The sequence below is a fragment of the Columba livia genome, chromosome 1, assembly GCF_036013475.1.
Source record: "Columba livia isolate bColLiv1 breed racing homer chromosome 1, bColLiv1.pat.W.v2, whole genome shotgun sequence".
NCBI classification, from domain to species: Eukaryota; Metazoa; Chordata; class Aves; order Columbiformes; family Columbidae; genus Columba; species Columba livia.
The window spans coordinates 146193648-146215339 of NC_088602.1; the positions used below are offsets into that span (position 1 = coordinate 146193648).

Genomic DNA, 21692 nt, shown 5'->3' on the forward strand with positions numbered 1-21692 from the left:
GCGGAGGCGGCAGGCGGCAGGTTGCCTCGGCGTTCAAGTTGTGGAGGGTCAGTTACGGCGGTTGTTTTGCCGTTGAGGGCTTCCCCGCGTTAGGGAGCCGTGGGGCGGCGGTGGCTGTGTGCGGGTGGTGCCGGCCTCCTCCCGCGCTATCTTTGGAGCTTGTCCCTGGCTTATTTGGCGGGGGCTGTTCCCAGCCGGGCCTGTAAGGCGCCCTAGCTTGCTTTTCCACTGGGCACCCCCACCGCCGCCCGGGGTGCCCCGGCCCGAAGCTTCTGTCCCGGCCCTTCCATAGGGGCGGCCATGAGCGTGACGGACTGCGCCGCGGGCTCCTCCCCGCGCTCCAGAAGGTAGTGTGGAGGCTGCTGTCGTGGTCACCCCGGCCGAAACTGCTCCTCGGGCCCTGGCCCCGGCGCTCTTCCCTTTCTGTCCGGTAGCCAGGCTTGACGTGAGGCACCGCTTTGTTCGCTCGTGTGGCTGCTGTGCTTCCTTCTCCTTATGCCTTTCCATTTCTACTATTATTTAGTCCAGTAATAAAGTATTCACCTTGTACCTGTTACCTGTTTTCTTCTCTTGCTGTTACTCATTTTTTCAAAGTGTGGTGTTTAAGGCATTCCTGGGCACTGCTGGTGGGAAAGTTCCTACATAAATCATCATATTATTGCATATTTAATACTTTCCTACGGTGCCGGGGGTGAGAAGCTTGGCATGCTTTCACAGATGTATCACATTGGGTTTCTGATCTAAGCAACTTTGGTGAGCTGGTCCATAAAAGTCTCCGCTCCCGCAGTGTCACCTGTAGAATCACTTCATCATCAAAGTTCTGGCACTGGCTCCAGAATCAGATTCTAGGCTGTGCTTCTGTTAAGTTAAGCGGATCTTTAGTGAAGAGACTTCTTAGCTTTAATTATGTATCATTAAAAAAAAAAAAAAAGTTCATCAGGTCAACATAAGTAACAAACACTTTCCAAGATAATTTTGAATTCTGTGGCCAGCTCTATTTGCAAATTTGCTGTTTCCTTGAGCAGACTAATGTTTAAACACAGTAAACATTGCTTAAAAATCAGATATGTGATTACATATACGTGGCCTTGGTTTGATTTATGTAATAGTGACATACTTTCCATCTAGAGCTTTAATGTGAAACTCAAGAACTTCAAAGCATCCGTTTCACTATCAAGGGTGGACAAGCTTTGAGGATAAGAACATTAAGTAGATCAGAAGAGAAGGAAGCGTGTCAGTTGTTAGACCTACACTTCAAGCTATGGTTGCTGGTGCATCAGCTAACCTGAATTATTGTCTTTATTCAACAGTCTTTTTTTAGATAGTGTTTTTCTTTCTGGATATCAGATAGTGATTCTGTTGCAGATGATGTCTTCCTGCAATGGCTGCTGCTTCTAATTGTACAACAATAGACTATTTGTCCTCTTTCTTCTATTATTCTTCTCTTTCCTCCTCTTCCTTTCACATGCACCCTCCTCAAATAACCTATGAGACTTTCCTTCCACAACATTTTTCTTTAATCCTTTTCTGTCAGTTAGCCCTATCTCCACAGTATACTAAATTTGCAAGCTGTTCTACATCAAAGCTTTTGGTCCTTCTAAATACTGTGATCTATTAACACCCAGAGCACAGACAAGCTAATCCATGTTTAAAACTGAAGCTGTTAAAATTGAAAATTTATTTTAAAGTATTTTAGAAGTTTTTTCATTTTACTGCCCGAAGCTTACATGTCATTAGAAATGTTTCTGTCCAGGCTGGCAACTCCCCGTGTCTCATCCACATATACTAGTTCTCATTCTCCAAGTCAGGAGGACTTTACTCCTCTCCCTTCAATCAATGAGCGCTGGGCCTTTCTGCATCCCTCCCGGGAGCTGCTGGAATACTACCGCAAGAAGATTGCTGAGTTTGATGCGGAACATGAGGATTTGATAAAAAGGCTGGAGAGATACAAAGAAACTTATGATGAGCAGGTTAGGAAACGAGCTTTTGCATTATGACAGACTACATATCCTTACACAAACTTTATTTTAATATTTTTCTTCAGTTCAAAACTGAGCACAGATGGTCTTAGGATTTAATGGTGATTTGGTAGAACTGAGCTAAAAAGAAATAGGTAGATTTCAGGGTTTTATTATAAAATCTAGCTGTCTGTTCTCTGTCAAAGCGAAGGGAAACAGGCCTGTAGGATATTCTTCTCTTCTTAAGTTACTGTAGTTTGGTTATATTTTCACAGTGAGTTGTTTGTGTTGTTTGTTTGTTCTGGCTTGGTTTTATTGGGGGGGGGAGGGGTTCTTTTTTTTTTTTTTAATGAAAGTGTGAGTTTAGATGTTCAGGTCTCATGTTGTCTAACTTCTTTCCCTTGTTTCTCATAGTGAAGAATGAGCGCTCATTTGTCCAAGTGTAATGAGCTTTGAGATAGGGGTTTAATTTGTATTAACTGCAGTGGAATTCATAAGCTTAGCCAGAGGCTATTAAGCAATGGTCATACACAACAAATAAACATGCTTTTAAAAGAAACTTCAAAACCCATTTTTGCCTTTTAAGAGAAAAAAAAATCTTACCAAATATCTGTAACTTCAGTGCTGATATGCATTACAGCATCCACCTGTCTAGCAGTCATCTTTGCAGTTGGGAATGACCCTCTGGGAACAGGATGATCACCTCTGAGGTGATTGGGGGGGCCTCTTTAAGTACTGGCTGTGCTTGAAGCAGCCTGAAAGCTCTCAGGAAATTTGTGGCATAAAAGTTACTTTCATTATCCGGAGAAGAAGAGGGGGAAGGTTCCAAAATAGTACCTTCTCTCTTACAGGAGTAGTTTTATGCAGAGTTTGTTTGCTTTCCACACCAGGCAGAAAGTCATTGATGAAACTTACTAACTAGCCAAATTTCTCACTACTAAACTGTACAAATATTTTAATGTTTATTCTTCAGTAATTTATTTCAAGAGTAAGTGCTATGACAGAGACTTTGCTAGGTTTTTGTTGATGTCAGTCTCCCCATACCTGTGCCAGTCTGACCACCAGTGCAGAAGTACAACCACTGGAAACGGGAGACCTCAGCTTAGGCCTTATTTGTCTGTTGTGTAGTGACAATGATTCTCAGGGCTCTGAACTCCCTGTTGAAACATTTTTAAATATTTTCTCCAATACTGCCCTCATCTGGTCAAATTTCGTGAGAGACTAAAATAAAATTATTTGCTTGAACTGGCAGTTCTATACCAGTTACAGGCTCATGGCACAAGCAGTTTGAAGTTTGTAAGTGTTGCCCAGTGCTCTGTATCATTTCAAGTACCTCATTCTCTCTACCTAGCACAAATTGCAGTGGGAAGTACGTCAGCGAGAAGAGGAGATTTCAGAGTTGCAAAACGCTTTGAGTGACATGCAAGTCTACCTCTTCCAGGAGAGGGAACATGTTCTTCGTCTTTACTCTGAGAATGACCGGCTGAAAATCAGGTGTGCTGTCTAGTTGGTGGGCTGGGTCACTGGCAATAGCGCTTGCATGCATTATCTTCTGATTCTCATCCAAATCTGGAGTCTTCAGAGAAGCAATTATGTCATGCTTCCCAGGGAGGGCTCTTATGAAATCATACCAGTACAATCTGTTGGGCTGTTAAATATATTTCCACTTATTATTCCTCCTATTCTAGTAGTAGAAGAAAGAGCAGAAGTTGAAAATACATTTAGATCTGAATTGTGAATTGCCAATTTGAATGTGGAGGTTCTCATTTAACCAGACCTTGTACCTACCTAGCAAAACTTCCTCCTACAGCCCTAAAACTACCTAAGCTCAAATAGAAAATACAGACCAAAGCAAATCGCAGTGTTTCAAAAAGATGGACCCAATTTCAAAGCAGTTGCAGGGTCGCCATTTTGCAAATGGCTGAGGCTGGGGGCTGTTTGTGTGCTGGGAGAGGCATCTAGCGGTAATCGTTTGAAACTATGCCCCACCCTTTCAAGGGGTTGAGTTTCATTCATAGGTGGTTTGTGGTTGCAGAGATAAAGGATTTCAAATTGGGTCCATCTTTTTGAAACACCCTCTAATTTCCCCTGACTCTATGGGATCATGTTGGCAGAAACTCCTTTTTAATGCCATTTGATTGGTGAACTGGTATATAACCTTTTGTACCAGAGCGGCTACCAGGAGCAACGGAGTTCCCAGCCTCCTTTGGAACATTTTGTGTGTGATAATTTCAAGACGCCTTTTAAAATTTTAAGAACTTAAGTCAAAACATGTGTTGGTGTGCTTAGGCACTTCTCAGGAGTGTGGTGAAAAGTCTGGTACACCCTTTAATGTAGTTTGCTTTAAAAATACTCGACACTTAGCATCTGTTGAATGAAGCATTGTTGTATTTGAAAAGAGGAATGCTCAGTGGAATTGGTGGTCTTATGACTTCGGCAACATCAGTAATGTCTTTGAGACTTTGTTTTTAAAGCAGCATTCTCAATAACTGCAACAGTTTGGAAAACTTGTAAGCATTAGCAAGTAAACTAGAAGGATAATGTATCATAATGTCTTGAGGTACTTAAAAATAGCAATGTGCTGACCACTTTTCTCTGAATTCCAGGGAACTGGAAGATAGAAAAAAAATTCAACACCTCCTGGCTTTAGTGGGAACAGACAAAGGAGAAGTTACCTATTTTCACAAGGAGCCTCCACATAAGGCAAGTTCCATTTTTCTGTAGAACTCTGCTTTTGATTGTAACATGAAGAGCTGTACCCCAGAGGCTGACCACAGACCAAATCTGTCAAAAGTTGCTAAAAATGAGCCCAAAGAAGGAGGGATCTTTATCTGTGTAGCAACATCAGTCTTTAGTGTAGCTGCTGACAGATAAATAGGAAGAAGCACACTGGAAGTAGGTCCTCTTAGCATCAGTCCCCTTCTACCTTCAAATCATACCTCCAGATCAGCCTCTGAAATGTCAGATAGGAGTCTGAAGCTATCTGAGAAATGGTCATTGAGAAGCTGGAGAGACTGCAAAGAGAAGAAGACAAAAAGGAAGTGCAGAAAATCAGCAGGTGTGGTGTTTGTGTTTGAAGATCAGCTATCTCAGAGTGCCGAGGTAAGGTCCTAATTAGGGCCTTGGTGAGCAGTAAAGCAGTGTTGAGATTGCTGCAGTGGTTTCCTGGGCAGGAGACTGTAGAAGAGCCATGCCCTCTAGGCAATATTGTATCACATACTTCAGACATCAAGTGAAATTGATCAATTGGCAGCACATAAGAAGGGCAGTGTAGTTGAACCTACTTAAAGTCATGAATGATTTGGATATACAGGGACTATGGTGGGGTATAGGATTTATCTTGGAATAAGGTACAGAAAAAGGCTGAAATCTGCTTGTTTGTGGTTGCTCTGCACTGCTCAAGCAGTGGAAAAATCTCACAGAAGCTTTAAAATTCCCTTACATAGAGTAGCTCTAAAGTTAGGCCTATTATATAGTATCTACCTCAAGATAAGCACTGGGGTTATAACCCACTCCCTCGTGGCCTCCAGTTTTTGTTATGTGCTTGTTCAGTAGCTTGAGTGAATGTGCTGATAAATCAAGCTTCATGCTTGGAAGGAAGAAAATAACATACTCTTCATCTTCACCTTCCCTCTTCTCCTCTCTGTCCTTAAAATGCTCCTTTTTCTGCTGAGAGTGCCGATTTTCATCCTAAAGAAGCCAGCAAAGGCAGGATTACTTTCCAGTTGTTTCAGTGAACAAAATATAAAGGCAGAAGTGGTAAAACTCAGCCATGATAAAGGAAACTTTTCCACGTGGACATTACACTTGTGAATGTCTTCCTTGTCTTGGGGTAGAAGTAAGGTAATGCTGTTCTTCTGGATATCTCATTTCACTCTTTAAAATTTGTTCTTGACTTTTGCACCTTTGGAGAAGTCAGATGTTCAGCTGAGCTATCTAATCTTGTTTCTATAGGTTACTGTTCTGCAAAGGCCGACTAAATCTGGAGATCCACATGAACAGAATGATACTGCTAGAACAGGTACTACACCAAACTGATTAACAGCAGCTCAGCTACTGATGCTTCCTTCTCTGTGTGTTAGTGTCTGGTATACCAAAATAATTCCTTACTGTGAATACTTTGATATACTTCCATTAAAGTACTCTAAATGTATCCATGTGTACATATATATACATATATTAATATAATGTGGGCTGGGTCTCATGTCTGAGATCTGTTCAGCTAAGGAAGAGGCTGGTATGACTGTGGAATGGCTGCTCTGGAACTATGCTGGTACCTGCTGGACAGGCAGCCTGAGACACAGCCAGTCCCAGGTGGGGGGTTCTGTCTGCCTTTAGCGCAGAGACTAGTGTGGGTCTGCACTCTTGCTTACTGATCTTCTCTTTTGACAAAGAACTGCCTCTTCCAAATTTACTGAAATTAGCTAACAAGCTCAAAATTCATTCAAGGCTTGATGCTTTTGCAGCTGTGTCATTTGCCTATTCATCATTTATTTAAGAAAATTTGTTAAGTTTGCTTTCTGTACATGCCAAGAAAATAAGTAGGTTGCTTAAATATTGTGGTGTCTTACTGTGGTAAAAAGGCCTGTAATCACAATAAGATCTGAAATTCTTTTCTTCTAGCTAGCCCTCCTAGAAGTCCTTGTGACTGTAGCTGTGGCAAGCTTTTTCCCCATTCTTGTAGGCCTGCCAAAATATAGGATATTTCATGCTTGGAAAGGTACTTCAGGTGGACTGGAAGACCTTTTTCTCTTTCTGTTAAATTTCTGCAATAGGCACCAAGAGGAGAACTTCAAAATCAGCAGCAAAAGGAGAGAAACCAGAATGTCCTGAGAGATATCAGAGAGATAATCAAGCACTTCTACTTCAGGTAAAAACATTTGCTAAGTGATGGACATAATTCCTGGCTGTCCAGGAAATTATGATAGACAAACATGCTGCCTGCTTACATAATATGTAGTCATATCAATTTTATAAGTTCCCACATCTTACCATGGATTTCCACTTTCTTTCAGCTTACTTAGCTGGTATTTTTCTGTTGAATGTAGGCTTACATTTAAGAATTTTAGTCTGATTCTGGAAGCTTTACATAAGCAGATATTCCAGTAATGTCAACTTCAATGTGCTGTCATTAAATATAGATTGTGTAATGGGTGGTATCGACCATAATTTGATTGTGGCTACCAATTTAGATAAAACCTACCGAAGATCTGTGGGACTGGGTGTTTTATAGAAGGCTAACAAAGCCATGCATCTGAGACAGAATTAGGCAACCCCGATAACATGCACTAGTACAGTAAAATGTTCCTTTTGCTAAACTTCAGTGAAAGATGGGGTGTAGAGAGCGTGACAGAATGAAAGATAATGTGCAGAATTGTGAATTTGGGATGATACAAGAAGCTTTGTTAAAGCATGAGGAAGCATTGAAAGATATTGTGCAGAATCATGAACTGGGGAAGATAGGAGAAGCTGTATGTAAAGCATGAAGAATCATGAGCGAACTTGTAAAGCAGATGGATTTTTTTTTTTTTATATTTTATTTCATTTTATTTATTTGTTTAAGTGGTGACTGACATAGTGGCCAGTTAGCTGTCTAACAACGTTTGTTCTGGAGCAAAAACATCATAAAAAACTGTCATAAAAATAAGTAATCTAAATTCATGCCAATTTTTTTCAGATAGTTTCTTACACATAGGCCAGATGCATATTTTTCAATAAACTGTTTCAATTTATATCTCCCTGACTGTGTGCCCTAGATCAAAATTCTTTGCATTCCTCTCTTTCATTCATCATCTTGTTTACATTTAATGATTTATTCTGGTTGAATAATTTTTTTTGTTCAAGGTATGTGAACTTGCTGCCTTCCTTGATTTTGGGTATTTTTGTATCACCATTTTATTGAAAGACGGTAACGTAGATACAGAAATGTCTCTGTATATTCCACAGGATCTGTCAGATCCTTTGCACAGTTTAAATCTTTCCAATATCTTCTGTCTTTTCTTGCTGCATATAATACATTGGTCTTGCCTATAGCATGATTTCTTCTTAAAATGTAGTAATTTGAAATACTTACAACAAAAATAAAAATTTAAGAACTTAGAACTCTCAAAGGTATTCTTGAGTAGATTCTTTGATCTGAATCCTGGAGTTTAAAAGGAACTTGCAAGGACAGGAGCAGAGCTGCTCTGAGGTCTAATTCAGTACCGCCTTTGTATGCCTATTCAGGTGGAGGCCCTGCAAGCTCAGCTAGAAGAACAGACACGATTATCCAAAGAACAGGTTGAGGCGCTACTAGAGGACAGACGGATTCACATGGAGGAAGCCCAGGTCCAGCATCAGAGGGACCAAGACAAGATCAAAGCTATAACGGATAAGTGAGTGCAAGAGAATGGCAATGGTGTAGTCATGAGATGAGAAGAGAGGGGAAAATAGAAATATTTTGGCTTTTAATATGTTGGTTGCTGCAGCAGGCAGAAAAACAAATTATGCAGCCATCTGTTTGGTTGTATGTGGAAGGAAATGAAAGGAGTAATCTACATATAAAACCTGTTTCACATTGGAAGAATATCACCTCATTCATTAGATGGGAAGAGCTAAATTGTTAGGAAAGCACCTTTTTCTTCTATGTTTCTTCCAACTAGCAGTGATGACTGAGGAAATTAAGTTAGGCACTAGGAAAGAAGTCAGTTAACTCCACTGGCATTCCTTTTTACAGACTCCATAAGACCCAAAATCTCTTATATGAGAGTACCCGTGACTTTCTCCAGCTGAAGTTTGATGTCCGAGCCAAGGAGAAAGCATGGATGGCAGAAAAGGACAGCCTGCTGAGGAAACTTGACAAAGATCCAGATCAACTTATTATCAGCAGGGAGTCAGGAAGAGAGAAGAAGCAGAGAGATACCAAGAAGATGCTTGGAGCAGATGATGGAATTTGGAAACCCCACAGCAGAGAACTAAAGGTAATTTTTTTTGTCCTAGGTAGATGCTCTTTAACAGTCTTTGACTAGAAAATTGCAATCTGGATTTTGCCAAGACAGGCAGTAGGTAGCAGCTGTTTCAGAGCTGTACTGGCTTGCCATAAGTTGTATTGTTGTAAGATTTCTTACTGATGTAAGAAAGCTCTCCTGCCTCAAAATAAGCATTGCTTGCAAATTTCAGATGAAAGGTATAGTTAGGATTTATGAGAGCATTTTACTGTCTGTTTCTTTTATACCCACGACAAATCCTTATTTCTGCAAGCTGTGTGAGGTATGGACCAACAGTTCTTAACCTGCTTGTTGCACATGCCTTTCTTTTAGCGTAACTGCTCACAACTAATGCACTTAGCAAGCAGTGTCTGTACCTGCCTTGCTGCTGACAGGGGAGAACAAAGTCTTTTCAGTTGGTGTCCTGTGTTCTTCTACAGCAGTCAGGATTTTTCTGAAATGGGTTAACAGGTAATAAGGAACTGGGAAGTAAGCAGGCAATAGGGAATTGTTTTCATCTACCACTGGATGTAGGTGCTTCTGAAATGCAGTACTGGACAAGCTGCTGTGGATAAGGGAAATTTCAACATTAGTTGAATACTATTTTTAAGGGGAAGATGAGAGAGTTCTTTAAGTGATGATGAGCTGTCATGCAGAGTTTCTAACCTAATTAAAAGGTTTTGGTAATGGAAGTGGTGTTAAAATTTTGTCTTTACCTAGTCATTTCATTAGCTGTAACTCCAGTTGTTAATTTTTATGTGCCTGTCATATTGTCAGTCTATCACACTTGCTTTCCAGACCAGACCAGGGAGATTTTGTGAGAACTGACTTTTGAGTTGATCTGTTCCTTCTATGTCCTAGTCACTGCAAGAACAGCTAATGCAGGAAAAGCGCCTATCCAACATGTATAGGGAGCAGTGTGTCACCTTGGAATGCGAGTTGGCTAAGGTTCGTGAGGAGGGAGATGTCGGCAAAGAACTCTTTAAGGTAATTAGTCTGTAATCATCTGCTAGCTAGGCAGTGATCTTGCAGCCCTTATTTTGTGTACCCTATTGAGTCTTCATCTCTATAGGAACGCGCAGAAAAGATGGGGAAGCGCCTGCAGCTGATGACTCAGCGATATGAGGCCTTGCAAAAACGTCGTAATATGGAAGTAGAAGGATTCAAGAATGACATTAAAGATCTTCGACAGAAGTTGAAAGATGTAGAGATGCAGCTTTTTAAGGTAATAGCTAAGCATTTCTGAGGCACACTGTTATAGGCTTACCCTATAGAGGTGTATTCTCAGTATTTAAATGCACTATTTCCCTAGAGTTAACGAAATAATTTATTTCTTAAGTGCTCCTTTAGATATTAATATTTAATAAATTTGATCTCTTCTGTATATTATCAAGCAAAAAAGATTTCTCTTAGTTAATCAGTCAGGCATCAAGCTTGCCAGGAACTGTCCCGATTATACATTAACTGTATCTTTTTGTTGCAGCTCTGAAAGTTCTTATATGATACCCGTACCTCACTTAGCTGTCTCAAAATTGCAAGACAGCAGTATGTTTAAAAGTATATTCCACAAAGAAAATGATGATTGGTTTTCTTTCTGGGAACCATAGTGTTTGGTTTTGTTCTAGTAAGAGGTAGATAGTTGACTTAAGTATTGTGAATGCTATTTATTCCTTTGTTAATTTTTTGTTTGTAACTCCGCAAAAATCACTGTGGAAACAGTGGCTGGAAGCTGAAACTGTGTACTCTGTAGTAAGATGTAGCTTTTAGATATGTAGATGAACATCAGAACAGCTTAGAATGGAAGCCATAGCCTTGATGTTGCCTGGAGTTTAGGATATTTATCTAAGATATGCTAGAGAGGATCATCTAGGTATAGCTTTTACCCAGCTGATTCTCAGGAGCCACCGATTCACTTGTTTTCTGTACTTTGGGCACACAGTTTGGTTTAATAATGCATTTGTCTTCACTAAAGGCTTTGATGTCTTCTGGGATTTTGTTTGATTGGCTGTGGGTTTTTAAACTTTAAGGATTAAACAGCCTATGTGAATTGAGGAAAAAATGCCTATGATACCTTCAGTATAGACATGTATGCTTTGTAACTGTGGTTGTCCTCTTAATTGTATTCCTAATTTCTTCGTACTTTTAACCACAAGAGGGCAGAGGAACAAAATACTTGCTAGAAGTCTGCAGTGATCTTTAAATCATTCTCATCACTTCAGACCAAAATGACTGCATATGACTAAATTTCCAAATTTGCATATGAAAATATTTGACCAAAAACTACATGAGGACAATGCAACACCCTAAAGCAGGAGTGTCAAACTCATTTTCACTGGGGACCTCATCAGCCTCATGGTTGCCTTCAAATGGCTAAATGTCATTTTAAGACTGTATAAATGCAGGACTAGTTACATCTATACAGTCCTAAATTGGCATTCAGCCCTTTGAAGGCAACTGTGAGGCTGATGTTGCCTCCAAAGAAAATGAGTTTGACACCCCTGCCTTAAAGGGTTGAGAGAAAAGAGGGCTGTCAAGGCTGTGCTGTTCTGCCATTGAAGTGGCTGGGCTGGCATGCTTTCCAGTTCCAGGGTGACAGGAAATGGCAGCCTTGGCTAGCTTGCCATCAGGAGTTCTGATTGTCCAGCAGCCTTTGTTCAGCTCAGCATGGACCACGTGGTGTGGCCTGATGCGAGGCGTTACTCTTGAACTGCTCTTCAATCATACACAGTTCAGAAGGCAGCAGGTTGGCCACAGGAGTTAGACCTCCTCTAGTTCTAGTAGCAAAAGATGACAAAATGTCGTCATATCAGGAGAAGTACTTAGAACTAGATAAAAGTTAGTTGATTAATATTTTATCTTGCCTCTTTTTGTGCGTTTCAAAATAATACAGGTAGTAGAATGCAGTCAACAGGTTATGTTAGACTTAACTATATTCTGTCCACATTTCTTCCCCACCAGTAAGGTAACACCATAATGTATGGAAGTTTGTTCTTTAATTTTTGGTTCTGGAGCGCCTTTCTACTGGTGATATGCATTATTCTAGTGACATTAGCTTAAGCATCCTCCTTGCTAGCTACAAAGGGTCTCCTTCAGAGATCTCTCGCTCATATTCTCATCATAATATTCTCTAAATTGTACTTTATATAAATCTGTTTTCCTTGATCTGTTTTTCTCTTCCTTTTTAGGTGACTCTGACTATTGGACCAGACCAGGACCTTGCAATCCTTCATGAGGTCCGCCAAGGAAACAGACTAACCCGTAAAATTCAAGGAGAACTAAAAAACTTAAAAGCAAAAATCTATGGCTTAGAGAATGAACTACGGGTCTGCTGAAGTTGAGGTATTAGCTGGCATTCTAGTTTTAGGAAAGGGACATTGCTAGGCTGGAACAGTCATCTGTGAGAGCAGCTCCTGGCTGTTTTCTGGCATCCAGTGACAGAAGGCTTGAGAAAATCAGCAGTTAATGTCATAACATTGTACATGAGCCATTCCTAACATGCCAAATTACATTGCTGTTTCAGTTGAGAGATGGCTCTTGATAAGACTGACATAAAAAGTACATGATGACTAATATATCAGGAATATGCTTATGACTTCATCTTACCTTCACATCCGCAGTAGGAGTCAGTGTATACTAGTCTTCAGCTTTCTTTGGAGCATATTATAAACCGCATATGAAATTAATGATTATGGAAGGATCTAGCTCAAGATCTGAATTGCTTGACTGACCTTTTCATATGTGAGAAGCAGCTTTTAAAAATGGTTTAAATTATTACTGTTTTGGTGCTTAGGCACTTCAGGATGTAACTGGAAATTTTCTTTGAAAAAGACCATGTATAGAAAGTATGTATTAAAGTGACTGTCCCCTTGACCAAATAACTACTTGAAAAGGGCTTCCCTTTGCTTGATTCTAACCCAATTGGGACGAACCTGCCTGATTTAATATGGTGGAAAAAAGTAACCTGTTAAGAAGTCATCTGCAAGAATCAGCAACGTCTACACTTATTTTGAATGTTTGGGCAGAAGGGAAATACTAAACTATAAAGTGTCATCTTCTTGTTGCCTTCCTCCCAGTTTATATGAACATACGGAGGAGGCCCATAATAAAAGGCATCTAGTATCTTAATCTCTGCCTCTGCAGCTTTAAACAATATCATGGTTGTGTACCAACAAATCAGTGTCAACTTTTGCTACAGCAGTTGTTGCTGCTGTACTGTAACTGAAATTGGATTGGAAAAACAGGTGCCTAGTTGCTACATGGTAAATATAACTCTGGCTATATGATGATTATCTTTATACCAGACATGAGGACATTGCAATTCTAGAAAACAGATGAAATCATGAAAAGGATTACGACATGGCTTCAGCCCAGTTTGTAATTGTGGGACGTTCATGCTTTTACTGTAGCATCAGCAAATCTTGGCCACCTTGTAGACTGAGAGCAGATTGCTGTTGGAAAAGATATTTCAGTCCCTCTGTTTCCTACTGTATCTTTCCGACCTTGTTAAATGTGGCAGAAGCAGAATATCTTTCTGAAGTATATGCCTAAAGGCTACCAGCACGTCCTTCCCCATTGAAAAGAATTTAGTGCGTGAAAGCAGACAGTTTCTTTTAGATGTGGTAGTGGCCATGGAGATACTTGTTCAGTGTTTGGCTGAGGGAGATACGTAAAAGATGGTTTTGCGCTGTCAAGGTTTGGAGAAAGAATTGGTTTTATAGCACCAACTAAACCAATGTGGGAGGAGAAATTCCCTTAAGTCAATTGCAGGTCCTTTTTGTGACAGTCTTCCTGACCCTTATGGTCCTGTAGTGTGGCTTTTTTTATATATGCATTCTTGAGCTCAAATTCATCACAGACTTTAGTGTGGGTGGCTGACAGTCTGTACCTAGATGCTCAACTACTACTACAACTTAAAAGAGGCTGTTTTAAAGTATGTTGCACTGATGAGTTTAGCTGAAAATGCTGAACTAATTCAGACACTGATTCATGAACAACTTGAGTGCCAATGCTATTTGGAGGGTTGAGGAAGGTTATTAAATAATGCTATCTATCATTTAGCATCACGCTTTCTTAGTTGACTAGTACTTTTTCGGATAAGCCTAGCTAATTAAAGGGAGTTGGTATGTGAAGTAACATGCTACTGTTTTGAAGATAAGATATCGAATTTATCACAGGTTCTGGAAGGCTGCTTCTGAAAATTGCTACATAATAAAGTATTAGCCACTTATTCAGCAGAATTTGCCTACTTAAATTCAGCTATGGGAAGCTAGCTAAAAGGTCTCTTGAACCTATAGAAATAAATGGGTTTCTGTTTATTTTCAACTCTTCCAAGCTGAAGAATTGCCTATGAAATTACATTTTCCTAACTTGAAGGCTGCGAAGTGTGTCTGGATAAAGCTGGTGGGCTTTGACAGTCGGGTTTGTAAGACTGGGAGGAAGTATTGGTGTAAGAAGGATGTAAATGTTTGATTCCTTGTCTTCCTTACCAATATTCCTTACTACTTGAAAGACTGAACAGAATAAAATGGCAACATTCCTGATATACCTGCCAGTGTGTCAATATCAAAGTGCAGCTTGAGCTTTATTCTTAATTTGTCACTAGGCTACAAACCTTCCTATTTATGGGGTGGGGGGCAATTACAGTAGTGCTGATCTGTAGATCCATTGTATTTGGAAGCTTGAATATTTGTCCAAAGACAAGAACTGCAAAGTATTGTACCTGTTTTTTTTCTGTGTGATGTCATCTGATCAGGTGTAATGTTGCTTTATGTTGCCAAAACAAATGTGAACCTTCAAGCTAAGAATTGCTTTAAAAAGCCAAGTGTGTTCTGCCACTAACAACTACCCTTTAAGATGTCGGTAAAGACATCCAAGAGAGTTTCCTGAAGAAGGTTCTGAGACCCATATTAGTCAATTTTCTTCTACAATTTTTTGGGTACAAAACAAAAAATGGCATTTACTCCAAAGACTGATTAGCTTTTTTCGCTATTTTAATTTAATAATGAGTGATTTGTATCATTTCAATACAACTAAATGCCAGGTTGTGTATGTGGGAGCACAGAACTTGAAAGACCTCTAAAATGGCTAATTCTATGAATATGGAGAGTGTTCTACATAGGATTAAAGGTTAGAACTGGGCGAATGTTCCTCTTATGAGCCAAGATACTAAAATATTTCTTGCATAAATAGGAGAAAAGTGAGCAGTAGGGAAAAAATTCATTGTTGTGTAGCCTTATTTAGGTAAGGAGGAGTGCCTGCATTTCAGAAAGGATGTCGAAATATTGGGTAAGGCACAGAACCACAGATGATTCAGCAGAGGAGAAAGAGTTGTGCAAGAGCTCATATTGCATTACATTAACAAGACTGATTAATATACATTTATCTTGAAGATGAAAAACTGCCAAAGGCCTCTATCCCAGCAGAGGAAGGCTGAGAAAGAACCAGTAGCCTGAACTGGAATTAAAAAAAAAACCAAACCAAACATACATTTTTAACAGGAAAATTGCTCTTTTTCTCTCATTATAACAAACTGTATGTGAACGTAACAAATTCTCCATCTCTATCTTCAAATCAAAACATGGTTGCACCTCTGGAGAAGGCAGCTCAGTTTAATAAGTTACTGGGTTTGACACATTAGAACTTAATGAAATATAATGATGTTAACTAACAGGATATGATTTAATGGTCCATTCTGGCTTTAAAACCGTGATTTCTTTATATGTAATATTTACACGAGCTTTCCAGCATTCATGCTGTTGCCTTAATTAAAGGAATATATGCTGTCAGCTCACCCTAGACAGCAAGGTTACACAAGGTTAACAAAGAAATCCCTCATGACCTTCCTATATCACAACTTGCAGTAATTCCCAAATTAATTGATGCTGTGACTGTGCTTAGAAAGGCCGGTTAGCAGTAGCCACTGTCCTGAGAGCCATCAGAATAAATCTAAATAACAGTTTAATATGTGCTTGTATGCAATAGCTGTACTTAAATTGCTTATGTAAGTAGTAGCATCAATTCAGAAACACGCACATTTTACCAGTATGGATGGACTCTGGGCAGCCTAATATTCTGGAATTGTAATGCTGGGAAGGAATTCTTCAGTGATCAGATACTTTGTTGAGACCAGCCAGGAGCAACATCTCCGTGTACTTTGTTCTGGTAGATATGTTAATATTTGTGAACAGCTATGTTGTTCAGATTTTTAATTACAGCTCAGTAACACATTTAATTCTGCTACACTTGAGTGTGTTCGTACTTCCTCGGCCAAAATCCAAATAAAGATGTCTCATTTGTCCCCACTCAAAGTGACATCATAGCTGACTTGTATATAAGGAACACTTAAAGATTTTTCATTCTAATATTTCTGCACCATTTTGCTTTTATATTCCCAAGTTGCTTTGAATTGTGAAAAATAGTCCTTTTACCTCCTAAACAGTTATTCTTAAATTTCCAAGTCTGTCTACTCTGGGTGAACCTGCTTTAGCACAGGTGGGTTGAACTAGATGATCTCCAGAGGTCCCTTCCAACTCCAGCCATTCTGTGATCTATAGAAATGTACACATTTTTTAGCACCTGGACTGGGATTATGTACCAAAACATACTTGGATGCAGCATAGAAGGTGTGAGAGGTGAAAGCTGTGATGATTCCTTTTGGCTGCTGTATTCATAGGGTTTGGGCACAAAGAACAAAGTTTGTTTCAGTTCTTATGTTGCATCAAGAAGGTTAGGACTTTTTCTGAAACAGGCCATTGGAGGTAACTGGGATTTAACCCACTAGCAGGAAACATTTCTGCTATGACTGACGTATTTGAGAAGAGTGGGGTGGACTTTGATATTTCCCATTTAGCACCGAATGAGCTGTTTGGAGAAAGGACGTCTTTGATTATGAGTGATAGTGGCTGCTCTTCAAGTAAGCACCAAAACTACAGCTTTATAAACAGCCCTCAATGGGGTTGATGATTCACTTATGCTGCCTAAATTGTTTGTTTTAAGAGTTGCGATGATGTTGGGTTGTGGACAGATTACAGATGTGTAAATATGGATTATTTGGTTTTGTTCAGAAAACCCAGAGCGTCTTTCAACTTTGAATGTAAAAGACAATGATTAACTACACAGGCATGAAGGGTTTAATTGTAGAAATGGGTTTGACTTGAATGAAAAGATCTGGGTTTATCCTGAACAAGCATGTCCAGGATGTGCTGGATTCTCCTGTATTGATTCAGAGATCAAACTGCCTTTCTTTCACTGGAAACATTTATCTCTGTGGTGAGTCATTCCTAAGCATCCATTAACACAATTTTTCCTCTTCAGTGCTGGCTTGGATGGGTAGAAGTGTACTCAGTGCCATCACAGGGAGAGCTGCTCAGCTTTGCGTTCTCTGTAGTGTCCCTAATAAAATGACCATAGCACATTTTAGAACTTCTTGAAATGTGAGGATGATGAGCACAGTCACTTAAATCATAAAACTTGTAGTTTTAAGACAGTGGAAGGAGGAAATTTAGGCAAGACTTTAGTCAGATTTGAAAACATGGGTTTCCAAAATGATCACAGATGTAGATAAAACTTTCATTATGGTAAATGTCTAAACCCTGAAAAGTCTTTTGAAAGTTTTCAGCTTAAAATATGTAAAAGCTTTTTTCTGGAAGTGCAAACTTGCTCTAGGTATTGAGAGACTGTTCTGATGTGCAGAAAGCAATTCAGCCTGATTCATGGGGCAGGACCTACAATAAGGAGGTGCTCCTAGAGGTCCTGTGTGAAGTAAAAATGTGTCCTCTTTATGCTAAAGATGAAGGCCAGGCCATTTCTGTACAACTTTCTCTGAACAACTAGGGCTTGAGACCTAAGAAGAGTGATGTGGTGAGGAGAAAGAAACATGAATGAGGCTTTCTACCCAGACGGGTAAGTTGTAGGAGAGCAGTGGTGTGACTGTGATGCTGCTGTCACAGCCAGAACTGAGGGAGCACAGCCATGTGAACAGCAAAAGCAGGAGAAGGCTCAAACCCTGGCTCAGGCCAGTCCGTACAAATGTTGACAGCGTCACTGGATTGGTAAAAGTGACATTGCTGATTAATGTAACTGTGTTAGCAAACCCCACGATATCAGCACAACTTAACTGGGCAAGAACATCATGTTTGCCAAGAGTTTAATTGTGGGACCACACTGATTTTCTTCCTGTGATGTTAAACTGCAGCATTAACAGGGATTTTACTGGGATAGTTCCACCCAGTGATGCCTTTTAGAGCCCAGTCCATTCCTGAGGAGCCAAAAAGGGAAATAATGAGGAACTGTATCTTTGGAGGCTGCCTTTTCCTCTTAGAAACTTTTCTGCCTTTGAGCCATTCCGGTTATGAATGTTGAGATGAAGTCATTGTTTGTGCTTCAGAGCATGGCTGAGGTCAGGGAGAGGGGTGTGGAGCCACCAGGGTGGTGAAAGCTGGGGACAGTCGAGTATCTTTGATGTAGAGTTGGTAATTAGTGTTAAACTGAAAATTACACAAGAAGAAAGAAGGGAAGGAGCGAGTGGCAGATAATTGAACCTTTGGGGAGCCTACAGAGAAAGATGTTGGCACAGAGCTAGAAGTAATTTACAGAACAGAGAAACAGTTGTTAGACAACTAGAAGCAAAACCATAAAAAGAAGAGGCAGGGATGCACAGAGACAGCTAGAGAGGAGAGCCAGCAGGAATAGGAGATGCACGTTGTTAAGTGCTGCGCCCATCTCAAAGGCTGCTTTTATCATGAGGAAACATAGCCAAGATAGAAAACAAACAAAAGCCCGAACAAAGCAGAGAAATACTCCAGTTGGCTCATCCTGGCAAATAGTTTCTTTGAAGTGGGTATACAGAGTAGTCAAGGAGAGGTGTATCCTGAAGCGAGCAGCGATCTGTCCGGTGCTCAAGGATGGTCCGTCAGGGCAATCAGCAGTGTCAGCTCCTTGTCTGAGTCATCCAAATATGACACAGACGCTACTGCTGCATCACCTGCTGCCAGCTCACTTGCAGTTTCTTTCCCTAACAGGGCTGAGCACGGCGTATGGGATTATTACAAGCTACAGTATTGCACCCAGTGAAGGTGGAGAGATGAGGGGGTCTGGGTGTGTACTTGTGTGACTTGGAACACTTGAGGAATTGGCAATACAGGGCTGCTGGTAGACAAAGGATAAACACATTTATGTGAGGTGTTTTAAAAACATTCCTGCAAGCATTAATCTTACTCTTGAGTATCAGTACTTTCTGCAATGAATAAGTGGTGCAAAATAAGTTATAATACTTTAAGTACAGTGTAGGGCTATTCAAATACCTCTTTGCTATTTATTACACATCCAGATTAATTTTGTTCCTTAATGTAGTTCCGTTGTAACTATATTGCAACAGTATGCATCAATGTCCCACAGTTATTTCCTTAAGCCTTTTATATGGAGACAAGAGCTTTTCTGTATCTTCATTATAGCATAGTTCTACTGTGACAAAAGATTTGTTGCTTTGCAAGTCAACCATGCTACTGTTAGCCTATAGATTCACTTTCCCCTCCCCTCCATTTTAGCACCATGTTCACAAGAGAAAGATGTTCTTACTTATTTTAATATTTTAATATGCAACAAAGTACAGTTGATGTTTTTGAAACTTAAGGTTGTTCATCTGTGAAATGCAGGCAACTTCCTGCTAAGAATACCTAATTCAATTCTAAATGGTAAATAAAGTTTAATTTAGATATACATTTATTACAAATTTTTCCTATTAATAGTATTTTTTTTAAGAAATATGAAAAACTTGGTTTATTTCTCTCACACTCGTAAAAAAACAAATCAACACACTACCAAAAAACTTCAGTGGTGTCGTACCCTTATACAAGACTTCTGCCTTGCAGTGATTTAACTGGTGTACCTCTTCAAGTTCTTTAGTCGTATGGACCCTGGTGGTAGCTGGGTATTGTCAGCCCTTTCTGTTTGCAACAGTGGAAGGATCACCATGGCTCAAGCCTGGATCGGTGCCACATGCATCCACAGCCTCTAGCAAGGTAGGAAGGAGGAACGCAAGTTTTGCTTCCTTGAAAGCTGCAGAGTGGACTTTGTCCCAGGGGAGCCCAAGGGCAGAGCTGCTTGCCACTGCAGAAGTTTTTTCCATATTGAGAAGTGTTATGTCTTTCTGCCTCCACAATGAGGTGTAAAACTCTCTGGATGCACTTTCCTAAAACAAGAGAAATGTCTCCAACACAGAGCAGAAGGGAGATGGCTCTGAAACCTTTGTGAGACATTAAAAAAAAGGCAACTTATCATCTCTCTATCCATCCCAGTATGTGACAGGTAATAGCAGGGTCTCTAGGTGCTGCCTGGATATTGAGAACATAGTGTTCAGCACTTGACTGACTACAGATGCTGCTCCTGCTCCCAAGCTGTGCAACACTTGGGGTGTCAGCACCCTCCCAATGTCATCGTGTCCTTGCTGGGACTCACACTGCTCTTCTGTGGCCCTCCATTTAAAAGGCCTTTGGCACATTTTCTAAGGCTAAATAATGACCAGCATCCTTTTGCACAGCCTCCCACTTCAGAAGGCTGCTGTGAAAGGAAGCTGGACCCTCCAAAAAAGGTCCTTGTTGCATGCATTTTAAAAATTAACATCAGCCTGAGGGTTTCTCTTCATGGTTGAATGGATGCATCTGTGCAAGAGCAGGGCTGCTGTGGAGGGAAACGACTGATGCAAATGGCCCAACACCCACACTGTACACTTTTGGAAAGTGTTATTCTGGAGTAGCTCCCCAGCTGGGTACATTACATGCATCCCAGGGAGCATCTGCCAGTTTAGTTTCACCCAGGAGGTATCTGGTTTGCGTCCTCCAAGACTGTTTGCCAATGTAAACCAAACCAACAGCATGAGAGAGATGTCTGGGAGAGTAATTCAAAAGTGTGCTCGAGATGTGAAATGAAACATTGAGTCCACCCAAGGAAGGCCCTGGTCTTCATGGGGGTCTCCAACATCCTCCCTCTGTTGGGTCCAAACAGCGTAACATCGCATCTAGTCAGCTGCTTCAGAAAGCAGATTTGTACACCTTATGAGTCCTGCTCCCCCTGATTGAAAAAAGCACTTTGAGGTAAACACACTTGTTGCACCATGCAAAAGCCACTTAAAAATGGATTCAGCTGTGTGTAACTGCAGATGCGAATCGCCCCACTCTCGTCCTGCTTCCCTCCGCGCAGTGGAGTCACCATCTCCCGCCGTCTCCCCGGAGGGATTCACGGGCCCAGACCGGGACGGCTCCGGCCCCCGGTCCCGTTGCCGCCAGCCCCTAGATCGGGCAGGGGGAGGGTGACGGGGGCAGCCCTGCCGCGGAGCCCCCGGCCCGGCCCCCCGCGGGGCGGAGGCAGGTGCGGGGGGCGGTGGCAGAGCCCGCCCGGGAGCTGCCCCCGCGGGGGCGCGGCACCGCCCCGCACCTGGGCCCGCCCCGTAAAGGAGGGGGGGAGTCGGAAGCGGCCGTGCTGTGCCGTGCGGTACTGTGCCGTACCGTGCGGTGCGGCGGGAACATGCCCCGGGGTAGCGGCGGTGGCTGGGCGCCCTGAGCGGCGCCATGCGGGGCCGGCTGCTGGCGCGGCTGCGGCGGCGGCGGCTGCTGCGGCGGCTGCTGCTGGCCATGGGCGCCCTGGCCCTGGGGCTTTGGGCCGCCTACCTGGAGCTGGTGGCGGTGGACGGCGGCGGGGCTCCTCCGGACCGCAGTGAGTTATCCCGCGGGGCGCCAGGGGAGGGGAAAGGGAAAAGGAAGGGGAAGGTGGGGAG

The 21692-nt window shown here is 41.4% G+C and overlaps 2 protein-coding genes across 3 annotated transcripts in view; both read left to right on the forward strand.

The window, feature by feature from the left end:
- Positions 1 to 14465, forward strand: CCDC77 (coiled-coil domain containing 77). 2 transcript variants are annotated; one of them, XM_021284745.2, is made up of 11 exons: positions 1 to 347; positions 1738 to 1970; positions 3310 to 3452; positions 4565 to 4661; positions 5913 to 5979; positions 6734 to 6828; positions 8184 to 8332; positions 8674 to 8917; positions 9785 to 9910; positions 9996 to 10148; positions 12109 to 14465. In XM_021284745.2, the coding sequence occupies exons 2-11, from the start codon at positions 1740 to 1742 to the stop codon at positions 12253 to 12255; spliced, it is 1452 nt and encodes a 483-aa protein (XP_021140420.2). In that variant the 5' UTR covers positions 1 to 347; positions 1738 to 1739; the 3' UTR covers positions 12256 to 14465. The 2 variants fall into 2 exon arrangements, with proteins under 2 accessions (XP_021140420.2, XP_005500367.2); XM_005500310.3 differs by having other exon boundaries at positions 1754 to 1970.
- A 6879-nt stretch (positions 14466 to 21344) lies between these two features.
- The window catches only part of B4GALNT3 (beta-1,4-N-acetyl-galactosaminyltransferase 3), a 70613-nt gene continuing 70265 nt past the window's right edge, over positions 21345 to 21692 (forward strand). The window contains exon 1 of the mRNA XM_065035618.1: positions 21345 to 21631. Coding sequence (XP_064891690.1) covers positions 21487 to 21631 — 145 coding nt within the window. The 5' untranslated portion in view covers positions 21345 to 21486. The remainder of the gene's footprint in view (positions 21632 to 21692) is intronic.

What these genes read in the sequence shown, in the direction of transcription:
- CCDC77 (XM_005500310.3), top strand. Translation starts at nt 301, where the DNA reads ATGAGCGTGACGGACTGCGCCGCGGGCTCCTCCCCGCGCTCCAGAAG. An exon ending in TCGGCAAAGAACTCTTTAAG is followed by an intron (nt 9,911 to 9,995) that starts GTAATTAGTCTG and finishes TCATCTCTATAG; the next exon opens with GAACGCGCAGAAAAGATGGG. An exon ending in TAGAGATGCAGCTTTTTAAG is followed by an intron (nt 10,149 to 12,108) that starts GTAATAGCTAAG and finishes CTTCCTTTTTAG; the next exon opens with GTGACTCTGACTATTGGACC.